General features: G+C 38.6%; 1 protein-coding gene across 1 annotated transcript; it reads right to left on the reverse strand.

The window, feature by feature from the left end:
• Positions 1-682: 682 nt before the first annotated feature.
• LOC308687230 (mycocerosic acid synthase-like polyketide synthase) lies at positions 683-15,443 on the reverse strand (the record flags this gene model as incomplete). Its single annotated transcript, XM_081359593.1, has 6 exons — positions 683-6,193; positions 6,297-6,478; positions 6,703-6,909; positions 7,342-7,502; positions 15,146-15,299; positions 15,386-15,443. 6 exons carry the CDS (start codon positions 15,441-15,443, stop codon positions 683-685), a joined length of 6,273 nt encoding a protein of 2,090 aa, XP_081215719.1.
• Between the last annotated feature and the right edge of the window lie 4,320 nt (positions 15,444-19,763).

The raw sequence follows: 19,763 nt of genomic DNA on the forward strand, positions 1-19,763 counted from the left end.
ATTAGATATCTTCATTCATTTAAAATTATTTTCATACAACTTCATTTAGTCTTTGTTGTTACCTCAGATCAAACTTAAAAATGCCTTCATCATGATTTCTTTAGTCAGAATAGATTGTTTTTGAATAGAATAGATTGTCTCAATATGCTGAAAAAAGAATAAGCATGTCAGTGTGTGCCACACAAACAGGTTAGGTTTCAAGTACAGTAAAATAGACACAGAAAGCTCTCTAGAAGAAGTTTGTTTCTCATTTATACCTAGTGTGACCTGATGAACAAAACAGTACATAAAACATAATTTCAGGTTATCAATTTTTATAGTGTAAAACAAAGATGAACAATGTTAAGTCCACAGTCAGAATTTTTTGCATAACCTAATTTATCATAATGATATGTAGGCCTACTGTTAATACAGAGGATGCAGGTATCCTGAAATATGCCACCAAGAAACAACAGAGTTTGGTGAAATGTAGTTGTAATATTGGAAAATCTGCTAAATACCTTATTCAGAAAGGTGGGTTGTTTAATCAAGTACTGTAGTACAAAACATGCTATCCACCCATTTCACTTCAAAAGTTCATGAATTTCCTAAAACAATATTATTTGTTTTGAGGCTTCAAAAAGACTGCTGTGGAGAAATACAAATCACCATTATAAGTATGTGGAATTGCCCTCATCTTCACTCAGTTCTCCAGGATTTTAGTGAGAGTTGCCAGTGTGCTATTTGGATCCAGAAGAGTCACTAGAGGGACATTCACACCTCTATCATTGAAGATACGATTCTGCAGAGTCATGGCTAACATTGAGTCAATGCCTAAATCAAAAAGATGAACATCATCATTCAGCTCATTAATCTCAACACCAGTCGTTTCACTAATCATGAACCTCAGATGATCACGTGGTGAGGATGATGTCATGGGTTGTTCAGGTCTAGAAATGTTCACTCCAGCTTTAATGATGGCTTCCTCTCCTATTTTGAACAAGCGTACCTTCAGTGATTTGTTCTGACTGAGAATGTTATTCCAGTTGTTTTTTAAATTGAATCTGCATACAACCTGTTGAGGTTTGTTGATCAAGAGGCACTGCTCAAGACTTTCATGGATTTCTGGAATCTCCAAAAGAATGATTCCCCTTGCCTCCAGAAATCTATGGATATGGACTTTGTTCAACAAAAGACCTAGATTCAAAGCCCCCCAATTAATGGCCTGTCCAGAAAGCCCAATGTTTCTGCGATACTGACAGAAAGTGTCCATGAATGTATTAGCCGCAGCATAATTAGTTTGTGAGGCATTCCCAATGAAGGCTGAGACAGAGGAATAGCACACAAAGTAATCCAGATTGCACTGTATGGTAGCACGGTGAAGGTTAATCACTCCGTTTACTTTTGGCCTCATGACTTTCTCATAAAGAGATTTGTGAAGACGTTCAATCAGCCCATCATGCAGGACAACCACACTGTGAAACACCCCTTTGATGGGACAGGATGGAAATAGTTTTCCAATGTTAACAATTGTCTGGTCCACTTGCTCAGATACAGAAACATCACATGGCAGAGACTTAATGACAGAGTCCCAATCACTACTGACCTGACTTATCTCTTGTTGCATCTGAGGGTTTGGATTACTTCTAGACAGAATGACAATGTTCCCTCCTCCTTTCTGAGCAATGAACTTTACAGTCTCAAAGCCCAACCCTGTTAAACCACCTGTGACAATATAGACAGCATTTTTCTTGAATAGACTCTGTTTGGCCATTACTGGAATGTCAGACAGCTGGTGCTTGTCTTCACTGTTCAGGATGATAATGGGTATGATCTGGCATCTGAAGTATGATTCAGATTCTTTTACAGAAAGAAGATCAGTGTCTTGAGATTTCACTCTTTGATTAGCTTTTGCATCCAAATATAAGGACTTTCTGTCCAAGTGCATGGAGTTCAGCCAACTGTAGATGTGTTGCATTTGCATTTGCAGAGACCCTTTTTGCATTATCTGGGACATGAGGAGGGCATGAAAGCGGACTTCCTCATTTGTACCTCGGAATGTTGTAGTATTGAATGGAAATTCTGTCTGGTAGTCATAGACAAGAACAATGTCTTTGATGCCACTAACACTACTAGCTATTTCAGCGATTTCTACATTACAAGGAGGTAGAAGAATAGCTCCCACAACCTCACTAAAATCACAAGACAGCTGATCAGCCTGTGAGCTCACTCTGACATTCCAACCTGATCTGTTCGCAATAGTAATTAGCACATTCATCAAAGCTGAGTCAGGAACAGTGGAGAAAATTCCCAATTTCCATTTCTCTTTAGCTTTGGGTAAAGACTCATGCAGGATCTCCCAAGCCAGTACCATATAAGAGACACAAGGCACGTCATTCAGGAATGAAAGCATTTCTGCTTTGCAGCAAACAGCTGCTGGGAGAACTACTTTAGATGTGGCAGCCACAGGGTAACAAGACACAACATGATCACCGACTTTAAATTCTCTGACATCTTTACCCACAGCTGTGACAGTGCCACTGAAGTCAAGGGCCAAGAGCTTATGGTTTTCAGTTGTGTGCTTGTTCCAATACAATGTCTGGCCATACTTCAGGTCAGAAATGCTGACTGGAAAGCAATCTGATGAATGAACACAGATTTTACTGAGGTGAAGCTCAATGTGTTTTCCTTGATTCAGTTCAGTATGATTATCCATATTTGTTGCTGAGAGATTTGCCATTATATATGGGTCAGATGTTTGCAAAATGAAGTCTTCATTTTGCAACATGTGGACGTTTCTTGAAGAGATTGCCATGGTTGGCAAAGGTGTGTGGTTGATTTCAGGCTTGAGAATTTTGCCCTCCTTCACTACTAGCTCTGGATATTTGTTACAGGGGTATGATCTGAGGACCTGAACCAGAGCTTTGATGTCTTCAAAAGTATCAGAGCCCATGTCAATCAGCTGAAAGGAAAGTTCTGGCAGCTCAGCTACACATGCTCTTGTCATGCCTGACAGAACAAACCCAGGATTGATGTAGTCCACTAAGCTCTCAGAGCACCTATAGGTTATTACTCTGATATCGCCTGGGAAATGAAGTGCCCTGAGATATGTGACAAGCTTTCGGAAAATCTCACAACACCCTGCCACACTGTCCAAGACCTGCTCTGATTCAAGAGAGGATAGGTCTGCATCACCCCACATGAACAAAATTTCCTGGAAGTTTTTCTTTACATTTGAAATGTTCAGTTTTGACAAAAGAAGTTCAACTCCATCTTCTAACAGTGTGTTACTGTATGAAGAAGACACATATCTAGATGTTGGGTCCAAGTACTGTTGCAAAGCTTCAGAAACTCCTACCTGGTCAGAAAAGACCAGTGCCTTAATTGGTGTATCAAATGTGGCAACTTCAGAGATGATACTGAAATTGTTATGGTAGAAGTACTCCTCGACTACATGGGAACGACTTCCTAGCATTCTGATCTTCACATGCCTCAGTTCAACCAACACCCTACCCTGTTTATTGGCTAAGCAGCCACAAATGTCAAAATCATCTTCTCCCACATGTACTGCTCTCAGATAAACAACCATCTCCTCTTGCAATGGTTCAAAAACAGTCAGGCTTTCTATTTGTGCAGGAAATTGAGGTCTTGTTGATACACCCCCTATAGTTGCAAGAACAAGTTGCATAACGTAATCCAAGACCACAGGGTGAAGGTGATAGTCATGTAATTGAGGCAGTAATTCCTTTGGGATCTTCACAATAGATATAGCCTCGCTGTATTTTTCCCCACAATAAACATCTGCATTATTTCTGAAGACAGATTCATACTCAAATCCTGCTTGACTTAGATGATTGTAGAGTTCTTCATTAGTCATGTGGGATGTGCATCTTTTGAAAATACAGTCTAATGAAATGAACTGTTCTTCAGGACTTCTACCTGGTTTTGCTTCTACTGTGCCAAACGCATAGACTGCAGAAGTAGAGTGTATTTTGAAGTTGCATGTGTTATCAGCCACATGGTCAGACTGTTGCAGCTGAACTTTTATATCTGGGGCATTCTGGGTGAAAACGAATGGACTCTGGAATGTTATGCTGAGCTGCAGAGAACTTAGTAGGACTTTAGGCTTTGCATATACCATGTAAGTTGCTAAACCCAACTCTACATAAAATGCCCCGGGAATGATGGCAACCCCACTGTGCTTGTGGTGCTGCAGGAAGGCCACTGATTCAGAAGATAAATCACAGCTGAACACTGAACTGTCTGTACCCATTTGTGTAACTACTGGATGGTTGCCAGTGGGACTGATCAACTGCATATATGAAGGGAAGACATCTCTCTTCACATCATCAAACTGGTATCGTGGGTAGGGAACTGGTTCAGCCTCAAAACCTTTGTAGAACACTTCCCAGTCCACTTTGATCCCAAGCTCAAACAGTCTGGAAACAACAGCAAGCATGGTCTCATGATCTTTATCAGGCTGCACTGAGGGCATCACAGTGCAGTCATTTCCCAGAGTCTCAGTGATGTACCTCTGCAAAGATCTTCTTGGACCAATTTCAACAAATATCACACTCCTATTGTTTTTAGCTGCAGACCTTACAGCTTGTTCAAATTCAACTGGCTCTCTGATATTCTTTGCCCAATATTCACCAGTAATAAAATCTGAGGAACACAAACTAACACCTGTCACTGTTGAGAAAAATTCTGTCTCCAAATTATGTGCCTGCAATGAGCCTATACTCTGTTCCACTTTGGATAAAATGGGATCCATCTTGTGACTGTGGTATGCTGCAGGTACATCTAAAATGCGAAGGAACAAATCTTTTCCTCTGGCTGAGTTGCTCAAATTCTGTTGCAGCCTGTCAATGTCATCTGCATCTCCTGAGAGGGTGCAAGACTGAGGGCTGTTATAAGCAGCCAGACAAACCCTCCCTGAATAAGATGGAATAATTTTCAAGACTTCAGAAACAGCCATATTACTGACTACCATCATCTTCCCTCCTGTCACAGTGCTTTGTAGAGAACTGCGATAGTGGATGACTTTCACTGCATCTTCAAGTGACAGCAAACCAGAACAATGAGCTGCAGCAACTTCTCCAATAGAGTGCCCCAAAACAGCATCAGGACTGATGCCCCAGTGTTTCAGGAGTTTGACAACAGCAACCTGAATAGCGAACAGAAGAGGCTGGACAATCTTTGGATCAGACGGCTCTGTACTTTTCTCAGATTCACTTTCCAGCATCTGTATCAGATTCAAACTTCTATAGCTTTGCAACAGAGTTTCAATCTTCACAATTTCCTCTCTGAAAACTGGCTCTTGTTTTAGGAGCTGCTTGCACATACCCTGATAGGTAACACCATTGCCGCAAAACACAAAAACTAGCTTGGGGTCTGTCTTTGACGGTACAATCTTTTTCTCCACAGAAGCAGTAAGTTTCTCTTTCAGGTCTTCCAATGTTGATATTTGAAATACTTTTCTGTATTTGTGTTTCAAGTGACCTCTTCTACATGCGGATGTGTACAGTAAAGACTGTAGATCTGATATTTTCCCTTTGCTGATCTGTTCTGCCATATCTTTAATTATATTTTTTGTGGATTTTTCGGAGGCTGCAGAGACCACAAAATACTGATGGGATTTGCTTCTCAGCTGAGCTTTTGGCTTTTCTGACTGCACATATTGTCTGACAATTGCATGTGCATTTGTTCCACCAAACCCAAAGTTATTGATTCCTGCACACCTCCCTGATCTGCGGTCACTTATCCATTTTTCTGCTGTGGTTGGGATTTTGATATTGAGAGATTCAGTGTCTATGCTGGAGTTTTCCAATGAGTAGAACAATGATGGCACTATGGTTTCATGATGCATCATCAAAACAACCTTTATGAGCCCTGCAACACCTGCGGCAGATTCTGTGTGTCCAATATTGCCTTTAACAGAACCAATGATGAGTGGCCCTGACTTTTGAGGTCTTGCTTTGGCAATGACTTTTGAGATGCTACCTGCCTCTATTGGATCTCCAATTGGAGTCCCAGTCCCATGAGCCTCAATGTACTGGACACTAGTCAGGTCAGTCTCTGTTGAGTAGATTTTTCTAAGCAGCTCCTCCTGCTGTACCATGGATGGTTTGGTGATTGGACTAACGGTGTGGCCATCTTGATTTACTGCAGTTTTGCTGATGATACCCCAAATATGATCATGGTCTTCAAAAGCCTGTCAAAATACAGACAACATATGGGTGTTTCTTGTAGTAGTTTATCATTAGGTACATTGCTGTCATTGTGTTGTGTTTATATGAGACAATCTTTTTATTTACTTTTTTCAGAGGCTTTAATAAAACGACCCCGCATCCTTCGCCTCTGCCATATCCATCTGCTTTGCTGCTGAAAGGTTTACTCGTTCCATCAGAGGAGATCATTTTTGCCTTGGAGAGAGTCACAAAAACGGTCGGCTCCAATATACAGGTCACACCGCCACACAAGGCCATGTCACAGTCTCCTGTTGAATACAGATAACCACACAACTTAGGGGGATAGGGGAGCCTAATGGCTAATCATTTGTTTGATTAATTCAAAGGCAAAACATACTTAAAACATGAAGCATATAATGTCATTTGTGCAGTACTGTATATTAGTACACATACAATATACAGTATCTGGATTCTTAAAATGTGCAAATCAATTCATCCACATGGTTTACATACATATATTTTTGAAGACTACCTTGTTTTATGGCTTGACAAGCTAAGTGGAGGGCGACGAGGGATGAGGAGCAGGCACAGTCAATGGTCAGTGAAGGACCAGTGAAGTTGAAGATGTATGAGATGCGGTTGGCAGCTAGGCTCATTGCAGAGCCAGTGCCATTGGTGTGGTCTATGTATTTCGTATTATTCCTCACATTTGCCAGCTCAAAGTCTCTGTTCATGAGTCCTGAAAAACAAGCAAACAAAAAACATGTTAGACATGTTAGCTGGCGATATGCTTTTGTCCATAGTCAATTACTGTATTCTTATTACAAGGCAACCTAAGGTTAAGTGCCTTGCTCAAAGCAACAACAGTTGCAGGGCTCGGACAAGCAACATTTATGTCACCAGCCCTTAGCTGTGGACACCTTGTGTGCTGTTTGTGCTGTGACACAAATGAGTTAAAGCACAAGTGCACATATTGAGGTCAGGACAAGTTAGATCCCTCTTTTGAATAGCGGGAAAAACTGAGAAAATGTATGTGCTATTTAGCAATGAATCTTAACCAGAGGTTGCTCCGAAGGTACTTCCCATGCAGTTAGTCCATATACTTTTTTACTTGCTTAAAGACACCAAAAGAAACTTTTTTTAATGTATCTTATATTAGCTCATATATTACCCAAAAATACTCCTGTGCGTGTTCCACTGGCCTTTTCCATTGGTATCCCAGCATCCTCTAGGGCCCTGTAGGTGCACTGCAACAAAAGTTTGTGCTGAGGGTCCATGGTGATTGTTTCAGCATTAGTGATGCCGAAGAACTTGTAGTCAAACTCATTCAAGCTACAGAGAATAAAAGGTAAATGATGATGGGGTTATTGCTTTTGGAGTTCAGATCCTACAGAGAGAGTTCACCCAAAAAGAACAATTCCATCATCCCTCATCCTCACGTGATGTTATTCCAAACCTGTATGAATTATTTTCTTCAGCGGAACATGATGATACTTTGAAAGTTAGTGCACTTTCACTGTATGGGATAAACCCACATTAACCCTAACAACAACCCTATCCCTTACCCTATAAAAATAGCATGAAAGCATGGGTGTCGGAAGTTTAATTTTAATGCATTTTTATGCACAACACGGAGGCAAGGAACTGCACGGTGCAAAGTGTTAAAGTATGTGCACTTACAATGTTTTTATGAATATCTTCAACCATATTATTGTATTTTTGTGCTTTAGGACAGTCATAAATTTACATACAACTCCTTTAAAGCTGTTATTTATGTTTTCAGTGCAATATTTGACTGGAAGGGTAAAACTGACAGTTATTTTAGTCAGTTACTGCTTTTGTCAGATCAAACAATCTGCCCGCTTTGAATCAGACACAGATAAAGTAGTGTGAATTAATGAATTATATATATACAGTAGGTAGTCAACCAGAATGCCTATTAACCGCCACACTAGCCGCTGGGGCAAAAGTCACCGCGGCAAAAATTATTTCTCATTTCAAAGTCATTCACGAAATGACCGCCGCAAAGGGACATTTTGCAAAACAGCAGCAATTGCCGCAATTTGAAACGTAAGTGTGGCTGGTGTCAATTAACAGTAAGGATGAAATACTACATCTATGGTAATTTCCAAATAAGCCTACAACAAACATGAAAAATCAAAACAAGAGCTATTGACATTTACTGTATAACAATGAAACAAACAAAGATTTGGTGGAGTTGAAACTGCATGTTATAAAGTAATAATTTTATTATTAACCCTCAGGCTGTGTTCAGATCATTTTGACCCGGAGAAGATTTAATTTTTCCCGAAAATACTAGTTAATGTTAACCATGGACCAGATTTTCCCCTGAAAAAAGGGAACCAATCACAGAACGGGGAGGGAGCAGCAAGACGATGACGACACCAAAGCAGTTTGTTTATATCTATGGATCCAACATGGCATCAGACTCAACGTTACCTTCTACCCTCATGTTTATCTTGCACAAACGGTAATATTCGCTAAACGCCATCGTGTACAAATAAATCTTTGACCCATCGTCTTTTTCCTCGTCGAATTTCTGTCACTCTACATACGTCATCTGGTATAATTGAAGCGATTGGCTATGAGCTACATATAGGCATATTTGATAGACATTCATAGCGCCCAATAAACGGTTCTGGGAAATTCGTAAACCACGCCTCAAATACGAGAAAATGAACACGTGGTTCCCAGATCAAGTCTCAAATGACGTTAGCCAGGCTAAGTTAATGTTATCCCATTGGACTGAAGCTTAGTGACTTTGTTCACAAAGGGTATAACTACTTCTCAAATGTTTTTTGAAAATTTTCGTACTTTTTTAGGAGGGGTTTTGTCACCTTGTTACACTTCTTGTGTTCCCGGCCTACAAAAAATGGCTTATAAATATCTCATCATGCTATATTATCACCAAAAATCTTTTTGTCAACTTGTTCTCTTTCAATTAGGACTGGTTTTATATATCTATTTGCATCTGATTAATCGCAGGCCTCATTTATCTGAGAGTAGGCATCTAATTTGAATAAAAAAAGCTTTATTTATATGAATAATTTTCACAATATTAAATACAATATGAAGAAAAATTGCTCTGTTTATCACACAAATGTGCTTTAATGTTTAATTAGGGTGTTTTTTTTTTTAAAATGCTTTTATTTTGTACAAAATGGCACAGTCACTTGAGGTGTTCCTGGTCAAAAATGACCAGCATACAAAAAATTGCTTATAAATATCGCATTGTGCATATTATCACCCAATATTGGATTCAATCTTTTTGTCAACTTGGTATCTTTCAATTAGGACTGGTTTTATATTTATATGAAATTATAATAATCGTTTAATAGCGACTTCTCTTTGTCTCAGACACTCCTCTCCTCTCAGAGAGCCTGTGGCGGGTTTGCAGGGGCAGTTCAGTGGCTTTATCGTGGGGGTGCGAGACAATAAAGGTGTTTATCGCCCCTCTTTCATGCGGAGAGTGTCGGATAGCCAGCCTGATGATACAGATTTATCTTAACCCCCTGGGGTCGGCGGTATCGCCGGCGATACCAGCTCGCTTTTTTTCTTATCAGTTAAAAAGAAATTCATTTTGCTCTGTTGACTTTGATATTACAAACAAGTTTCATACATCAATCGATTCTGTTAAATGTGTATTATTTTTGTGTATACTCACAATAAAAACAAAGTGTTGATGATACAGATTTTATCTTAAAGAGCAGGCAAAGTTCCTTTCAGGATAAATCTCTCGATGTGTCCAAATAGGCCCTATATCTTATTATTTAAATCCTTATGTGTTTAAAGGATTTCATATATTATTTTTAATTTGGAGTGTTCAATCCAGTGGTTTCAACTGTTTTTGTATAGTTTTACAATGTTTGAGCAGTGTGTGTGATTATCAACAATCTGACCTTATCTAAACATGAACTGTTGACGAAACGCGTTCATGCCAACTAAACGAATGCGAGTGATCAGCAGACACAGAGCTCTATAATTCGCGATCAAACTCGTTTTATTGTACGGTGAATTCAACAAGGCATTCCCGTTTCTTTTAAGCAACAATGGCTAAATAATTTGTTAGTTGTTTTTTTCGTCATTGTTGACACGTGACATATAGAGTTCTATTAGATGTATGATGTGTTTCTATCCTGAAACATTTAATATCGAGCGTTGACCACAGAATATCGTCTGAAAGCTTAACATCTTACACTCATGCAACGCCTTTTTGATGTAGCCTAAAATTTTTCTATTACAATGTTTTATGTTGAAATGTTTTCATTATTTATTCAAAAATAAAATAATATAAAAAATTATGTTAACCATAACAACCAACTGTAAGCCTATTTAATTCTTACAACTGTTACCTACTAACATTGATTAGCAAGTCCTGACAATGTTTAAATTAAAGGTGAACTACCTCAACCGAACAGCTTCGGAGTCATTGAAATGGTTATATGACTTTTTTTCGGGTTGAATGGTGGTCGTCTCGCACCCCCCGAGCGCCTGTGAGCCGAAAAGCCGCCGACCTCAGCGTCAGGAAGTATCGCGTGATATCAGGTCTCGAGATGTTACGAATTGCTTTACGGCAAAAAAAATCTGCTAAAATACTGTCATTATTGCGCTCCCTCTCGCTGTTCGAACCCGAATGAAGACGACGTTTTAAAGAATGTCCCGTCTGCTTTGATGTCGTTGATCTATAGCCTCTGGTGTCTGAGAGTCGCCAACGAGTTTTTCGACAGTGTTGTTGTCAGATATCTATTCCGAAGCTGTAGGGGGAGCTCTAGAGAGAAACCAGCGAGCAAAAAGCAAGAATACAGCGAAGAAATTCTGTGAATAAATTTTGTTTAATTTATTTCACTGTTGTTTCAGTTCATACATATACTAACAAATTGGAATAACACAAAGTATAATGCCTAATATATGCATAACCTGAGATGCCGAGCCTTTGTAGAAAAACTGGGCACACAATGTTAACGTTTAGCCTACTTTACTTAAATTTGATGCAATAATAGAAGCCTATATTTGTTTCAGTTCTAAATTTGTACTGTAATTTCAGTATTGTCGTTTAAATAAAATGTTTCACTTGAATTTGTCTGCTACCAGATTACGTAATAGAGAGAATAAACGGACACTTTTCAAAGTATTAAAAGTATTATTCTGGTTGAGTACCAACTCTAGTAATATATATATATATATATAGAGAGAGAGAGAGAGAGAGAGAGAGACCCAGCAAACACATTTAAGTTGTGGCAACGTCTGTGGAACGTTGCATTTCTGCTATGGCAACGTCGCAACATTGAAACAACGTAGAATTGTAAGACGCGACAGGGCTGTAGCAACGTTGTAGCGCGACATTCAGCAACTGAGAGACAGCGTTCTGGTTTTTTTTTATGCTAGATATAGATATCCCCCATTTAGCACGTTATGTTTTGTGGTTAATTTTTAATTTAGATAATTATATACTTTTTAAAATATTGTTTATCCTTATTATTATTTATCGGCCTAACAGCAAATTAAATTAATTATAATCAACACCTGCAAGTGTACACTTTGAAGAGTTAAAATGACATAGAAGGTTAGTTAAATCAACTTTATTAAAACTGCATATGGTAATCAAATTGCTCTTCCAAAAGTTATACGTTTGTGAGAAAAAAAAACATATTAAATACATGGGAGTGGACTAATGTTAACTAGCATGAGCAGACATGAGAAGATCTAGCAAAGAAACGAATGCGATGACAAATCAAAGTAAAAATAAATAGGTGTGCGCGCGGTTACAAACATTTTTTTTCTCTCTGTGCGTTTCAGAAAAAGCAAAAAACATTAACGTGCAACAAGTACGCGCTTCAGTCGCCCTCTGTTCAAGGAGCAGCCTGGTCTGCCTGTTCAGTTTCAGTAGATCGGCAAATGTTGAATTTTCTGTCGAATTTGAACCACTGAATTTGTGGAAGCGAAATAAAATGGACCGAAAATTGCCTGTCAAATATTATAGGTTGTATTTTTAAACATAATGCATATTTTGGAAGTGCAGTCTGAAAGGTGAATATGGATTATTGATTTTTTAATAATGAAAACGTGTGTGAAATGTTTTGAATTGAAATATTCACAGCTTAAACATACAACCATGTTGAATTTCAGCCCATTAAATTGCAAGCCCTGAAAATATAATGCATTAAAATGCAAGCAGGGTTAATATATATTTCAAGTAGTGCAATTCAACAGGCTTTTTTGTTTCAAAAACATTTGGCATTATTTTACTTCCAAACAAATCATCCAAGCACCTCATTCCGAGCTATTTTCAAGATATGTTTGATTAATATTATTAAAGATTATTTAATTGTAAAGAAATTATAGATCTGTCTTTGATTTTCGCAAAAATTCCAGAAGTTGAAAGTCTATTCTGATTAGTTGATAACTTTTGACAATGTTTAATCCAGAAGCGAAGATAATGAGTGTCTAGTGAAAGAACATGGGAAGATTCGTGAGTGCACAGGACACAGTTTGAGCATCTGAGCCAGAGGAGAGGCGGTTCGTAAGAGAGCACTGTGTACTGGAGAGTGTGTCCAGTTTTGAGCGGGAGCAATCCGTGTGCGAGGGGATAGATTTGTGCTCAAACACTTCATGGAAGTGCTCTTGCGTTACAATAATGCCATTAAAATAGCGCCATATGGTAAGTCCCTCAAAACTGTGTGAAAATGTAAAAAAAAAAAAATCGCACATTCCATCCAACATGGTTGACTTTCTGTTGGGTGGAGTCAGATAAAACCAAGTGATCTTGACCACACTGAGTGTGCATATCGGAAAAAACTACATCCCGACCACAGTCTGCATTTGGTGGCGCTATAGAGCCCCTCAGTTACACCCAAGCACTACATACAATACGTTTTACACAGGTCTAATGTTCCTGCAAACTTTCTTAGGTTTTTCAGGAACGGCTTAAGAAATGGGTGAATTCTCTAAAAAATATTTCTCTCTGATATTATTAAACTGTTAATCATCACGGGTGTAACACACACAGACTCACACACAGATGTGGGCATAAATACATGGAAATGTATTTAAAATAAAAACACAAAATACTTTACAGATAAACTTATGCAAAATAGCAGCCATTTATTTATTTCTGATCAGGTTACAATGTAGTAAAAAAATTAATACTGTATGTAAAACTGTTGGATAATTTTCTGCTATCTAGCAAAGAATATGAAGTGGCGCGATATGACCAAAATCTCAGTAACAATATACATCATAGTTTTACAATTCTCAATGTCAATTTGATTCCACAGCAAAAACCGAATTTCAAACTCTTTTGAGTTTTTTTTTTTTTTTTTTTTTTTTTTGCTGCAGGTAGTCCAATGCTTTTTAAGTAATTTTATGTTTATTTTATGTAAAGTTTATTTGTTTCTATACGTTTATTAAAATTAGAAAGTGTATCTAAAATTTATTAGAATTAATTTAGATTCATTTGACACTATTAAATTAATAGTGTCCTACCCCTAAACTATCCCTTTATTTTTTATGTACAATAAAACTAAAACGTGAAGATGTTTGTGGTGTATCATTCATCAGTGCTTCTTTTCCACTCCAACATTCCAGTAATTCCTGCCCACTAAAAGCTGCACGGATAACTTTGCTTTCCCCACAAACAGGCCCATCTATGTAAATGTTCCATCGATTCACACTTTTCCACACTGGGGGCAGAGGCTGACTCTGAACTAGTTAATGCACGAGATCAGAACCCTGATAAACAGGCAAAACAGGTTTTTCGACTGGCAGAAAGTATTGTATGTATTTTGAAAATACAAAAATACTCATCTTAAATGTATTTAAATACAAATTACATTTGATTTTTTTAGAAAAAAAAATCTACAAATATTTTGTACTATTTTACAAAATAGTATTTTGTATTTCAAATACTTTTAAATACATGTATCTGAAATACTGCCCATCCCTGCTCACACACACACACACACACACAGAGAGAGAGAGAGAGAGAGAGAGAGAGAGAGAGAGAGAGAGAGAGAGAGAGAGAGAGAGAGAGAGAGAGAGAGAGAGAGAGAGAGAGAGAGAGATCAAATGCTCAGAGTGTTTACCAGTAAATTGAGTCGGAAGATTCAACATTTCAATAAATTAATAAATACAATTCTACACTGTGACAGATTTTAGAATTTGATAATGTCGAAATAAATGTAATGATGCCTGAATATTGTTCTTAGCAAATGCTGTTATAATATGTGTGACGTTTTTTTTATTTATTCAACCAGATAGCACTAATCTGCCTTTTTTTTACTTACACCAGTGTTATTTTTTTAAATGACAAAAACTATGACGAGAATATTTTGACACTTTCATCAACAAATAAAAACTAGATGAAAATGTTGGGTAAGCACGATTTGGGAGGAGATCAAGTCAGAATGAAGTCCTGCGTTTGAGGTAGATGAGCACATTTGAACTGTAGCGTGCTAGATGCGCTACACGTCAAAATGATCAAAATTAACAATTACAATTTAACTAAACTTTTATTGTAAAAGATTTTAGTCAACAGAATTTTACTTGATTTATATCTACTGTAGATCATTAAAATCGTATTGTATTTCGTTGACTAAAATTAAATTCAAATGAAAGACTAAGACTAAAACTAAATCAGAATTTAAAATTAACACTGACTTACACATACTTTAATTGAAAAAAAAGTTATTATTTCTAATATTTGTATTGTTTTATATCATAATAAAAGATGTATAATTGTTGAGAAGATATGAGACCCTTCCTGTTACCTACGTTAATCCCTCACCATGGCAACACCGTTTGAGATGTTCTACATCCAACATCTTCACTCTCTTGGCATCATGTTGAAAACGTTTGGTGTGAATCATATAAACTTACTATGAGGATACTAGTCCTGATTAAAAAAAATATATTTACATTCAAACCAAAATAGCCGACTACATGAACTGAAGACGTACCCATCGATGAGCGCTGCTTTAGCCGTGTGCGTCTTCCCGGCCTTACTCTCGTCTGGGTCGTACCATTGAGAGAGCTTAAACCTGTCGTCTGGGATCTGAACTGTACAGTTCTCTCCATGAAGGAGGACTCGCCAGAAGTTTTCAAGCCCCTCGCCTAAAATACAGGAGAACATACAGTGTAAATACTATTAAGGCCAAAATCATAGCATGAACAAATAATGAATAATAATGTTAGCCTACCTCCAGGAAAATGGCACCCAATGCCAACAATGGCAATTTCTACATCATCCTCCATCATGTTTCATGTGCCGTGTGTTACAATCTATAGACAGCAAAAATAAACAGTGAGGCAGTTATTTTAATATTCATTCATCACAATTAATATTTTAGCTTTCTTCTTCGTGCATTCTTTCAGCAGAAAAAAAAAAAATATTTACTTATTATTACTAGTCAACCAGAAAAAAAAAAAAAGTCCTGTATAATTTAGAGACAATCTGAACATCGGATAAAATGTGGAATCTGATTTTAAATATAGCTAATAAATAAATAAAGGTTAAAAAACTTTTTCTAAAAGTATATATATAATCCACTGTATATGAAATGATTATTTTTTAACTTTATACATTTATTGTTTTATGAAAATGTAGTATAATATATATTGATAAGCTGAAGCTGTCCATACTTTTCTTTTGTTAAATAGTTTCTCTTTTGTATTATTATTATTATTTTCGGAGAACAAGAAAAAATAAAGCAAATGAAATGAGAAATATGGACTTACCTGGTTACTCTTGTTGAATCTTGTCTTGTTGAAAATGCTTACATGATGCGGAGTCTACCCAATATTTATTGAGCTTAAGGAGAAGTAAATTCAGGATTTTTCACGTGACTTCTTATTAGCTCATGAAACAATTTCTTATAAATGTTCCTTTAAATAGATTGAGTTGACTCAACTCTTTATCACATGTTTGATATTTAGATATAACCTATTTCCCCCAAACCTCTAAATTAGCAGAATATGAATGATATCAAAGACTGCATGGTCAGTATTTTCCTTCTCAGCTCTGACTAAACAGGTACAGTATTAGCTGTTGCATTAGACAAGTGAATATCATTTTACTGTTTGTCATGTTCTTGGCCACTACCTCAGACCCCTGAGGGTTAAGAACCTGGATGTTATGTTTGAAAGCAACCTATAATTTGACAATCATATTTCCAATGTTTTCAAAACATACTTTTTCTACCTTAGAAATGTTACCCAAGACATATTTTAGGCCAGTGGAGAGCTGAGCTGACTGGGCCTGTCCATTATACCTGATGGAGTTTCTCCTTTAACTTGAACAGTGTACAGTGTCACGATACCCTGTGTTTTAGCCTGGTCGTTCACACCTCAGGGTTGGGAAAAGGGGAATGGGCGTGTAAAGCTGTGGAAGAATGGAAAGAGGGGAGACAACAACCAATCAAACGCAGACCTGCAACACAACCGTGGGAAATATACAAGTTAAAAAGATGTCCAAGTGGACAAAATATAAAAAAAAAAACATACCGAAAGGAGTGTGAAAGTGATTTGGACACCCTTCTCTCCTTCAAAAACACATTTTTTATCTGAATATTACTCTTCATCTCACAGTCTGTAAATTCTACATTGTTATTGATATGCTATTTGTTTGAATCCCTCTTTGTTTGTGTCTTTAACCTGACTTTGTAAGTGACTTCTGAATATTAGGCCAATGGTGTGTGTATTGTGCTTTGGTGTTTATTTTGTTCTATTCCTAAACCCAGTCCCAGCGGTTCTCAAACTCTTTAGAGTTGTACCTAGGGCGACCACCCGTCCCGCTTTGCGTTGCACCGCACGTCGCATATTGAGTAAATGTCCCGCATTTTCATCAGTCTGCTGGTTTTTAATACTCATATTAAGGAAACATGCTGCGTTCTTTTGCCTTTTTAAGAAAGCATTTTATTTATACGTTTTGAGGCGTAGTTTAACAGTGCTTCATCAGAAGTACAAACACAACAGCCGTTTTTTAAATCCTATCCAATGGTTGAAAAGAAAGGAGTAAACATGGTCACTATAGTTTGTGACGGCTGTCAATCAAAATGTGGAGCGGTGATTCGTTCCACGTGTTCCCTGTCAGAAAACAAATGGATAATTCGGTCAATTAAAATTAAAATTGAACAGAATTTATCAACTTCTTGTCTTCTGATGTTGTTTTAATTAACATCCTTTCTAAAAAATATGAAAGTTTTTGGTTTAATATATTCTAGACTGTCAATGATCTAATTTTATGTTGTTTTGTATTTTATTTGTTCATTATTAATTTTGTTGTATTTTAGTTGGACTTGGTCAGAACTGTTTCATAAATAGTTATGTTCATGATGCTTTGGGCTCAGTGATGTTGAATTTAAATGACATGTAAAATAAAGACGTGTTATGTTACATAGTGATGTAATGGTGTTCTCTTACGAGAGGTCTCTCGTACTGCGTTGAAAACGCTAGGGGAAAAACCTCTTTTTTCTTTACTGAAGCAAAAAATGATCCTTTAATTTTGAATTATTGTAAAGCGCGTTGCAGCAGCACGCAGCCATAGGCGAGACGGCTCGCTCGCTCATTGGCTGCTCTGCGGCAACTGCATTAGCCTATCGAGCGAGGCCTGCAGTGACGTCAGGCCTTGCCACTTCCTGCCGAAACGGGCGTGGCTTAGCCCTATAAAGGGAGCTCGAAAAGGCTGATTCACTGATTTTTTCATCTTTTCAGCGAAGCTCATGCATCGTTGGATCACGAGAGAAGCACAGCGTGTCGTCTGAGAAAGCATCTTCAGCGGGACGAGCCATTCCAGAAGCTGCTGGGCAACGCCGCCTTCACCGCCGTACCTGCTGCGCTATCCGGCGCCTATATCCTTTTTCTCTATACTGTGTTATTTGTGTATGTATCATTTCACACTAAAAGAGCCGAGCATCTTTTTCAAGACGCCCCCCTTTCCTAGAGGATCTCGCAGCATAATTATACCTGAGAATGCTTTGACGCGTTTCCACAGCGCACGATGCTTAAGGGAACGTCTGCCAATTCCACCAACTGCGGTAAACGTAGTCTATAATTTGTATTATTTAATATTACTTTTAACATTTAAAAACAGACGTTTTCAAATCCCAAAGCTTGCAGAAGGTTCCTAATGTCAATACTGACTTTACAGCTATACAGCTTTCCTGGTAGCCTTGACTAAATTAACATGTCTAAGAAAATGATTCATAAAACGTATAAATATCAGTTGAGCCTATGTTTATTTTCGTTACTGACACAGACGAAAATGAAAAGACTATCAGTCAAAGTTCAGCTTTAGGAGAGGAAGAAATAGGCCAGTATAAGAATACTGAGAGAATAAGAAATATGAAGATGAGGAGAGAGCAGACAAATAATCTATTGACAAGGTTTTAAAGCTAGACTATTTCTTATAATTTTTTGGCCTTCAAAAGTCCTAAATTGCACATATGTAGGTCAGAGAAATCCAAATTTTCTCGGGGGAGCATGCCCCCGAACCCCCCTAACTACGGGGGGCCTTGAGTCTTGTTGCCCAGGGCACAGGAAATTGTTAATCCTGCCCTGCCTATGGTGACTCTGAGGACTCACCTGGCATCCTTCTCCGAGGCTGCTCCTCCTGGATGCGGACGGTCGGGGTTAGTTTTTCTTTACTTTACAAGAAAAGCTTCCCTGCCTCTGCGCGCGTCAATACATGTTGACGCCCAACGCATCTGGACACCTGTGTTCCCCCTGTGGCTCAGTGGTGGAATCATAGGTTTTCCGCACGGGAGACTGGGGTTCGAATATATATATATATGCCGCCAATGCTTCGCTCTGTCAGTCCCCTGAGGGTGACTGCAGAGGTGCATTTTGCAGCCAGCAAGCGCGTAGTACCCGCTTGCCAGCAACCGAACACCGTTTCTATGGTTCCCGTGCGTCACTGGCGAAAGGAGAATGGAGTGTTTTTAGCCCCGCTGAGACCGGGCGATATCCACTCTTCTCACATTCTGGCATTTTCAGGCGACTATTTTCACTGTGGCCCAGTGGTAGATTCTCAGGCTTTTGCGCGGGAGACCCGGGTTCGAATCCCGAACCGGCAGAAAATATTTATGCCGCCAAATGCAAATCACTCTGTCAGTTCCCTGAGAGGCAACTGCAGATGTGTTTTTGCAGCCGACGAGCACGTGGTACATCCCGCGCTCGACTAGACGCCGCGTGGGTCACGACCAAGGATTTCGGTGAAGCCCGAAGCCATCCTAGCACGCCTAGGAAAGCGTCAGTGTCCGAGCCCCACCGTGGCCAGACTTCCACCGAAGCCCGTCGCTCGTTCAGTCCCAAGAAATGTGACTGTTCCAGTGTATTCCGCAGTGCACAGCTGCCCGCTTGCCTGCACACAAAAGCCTTTTTACGGCCTCCCAGATAAATCCCATAGGATATATCATCTGGTGTTCCGGCCATGGCCGATGGTGCTATATGTGTAGAGCAGATGCCCACTGCCTAGTGCCCATCCCTACACACAAGCACAGCCCTTCACACAGGGCCCGCGCTCATAAATTAGACTCAGGTCGATCGCGCACACAACATAGTAAACGTGCCCACTGCCTA

Source organism: Scardinius erythrophthalmus, assembly GCF_964197995.2.
Source record: "Scardinius erythrophthalmus genome assembly, chromosome: 1".
Classification (NCBI taxonomy): Eukaryota; Metazoa; Chordata; class Actinopteri; order Cypriniformes; family Leuciscidae; genus Scardinius; species Scardinius erythrophthalmus.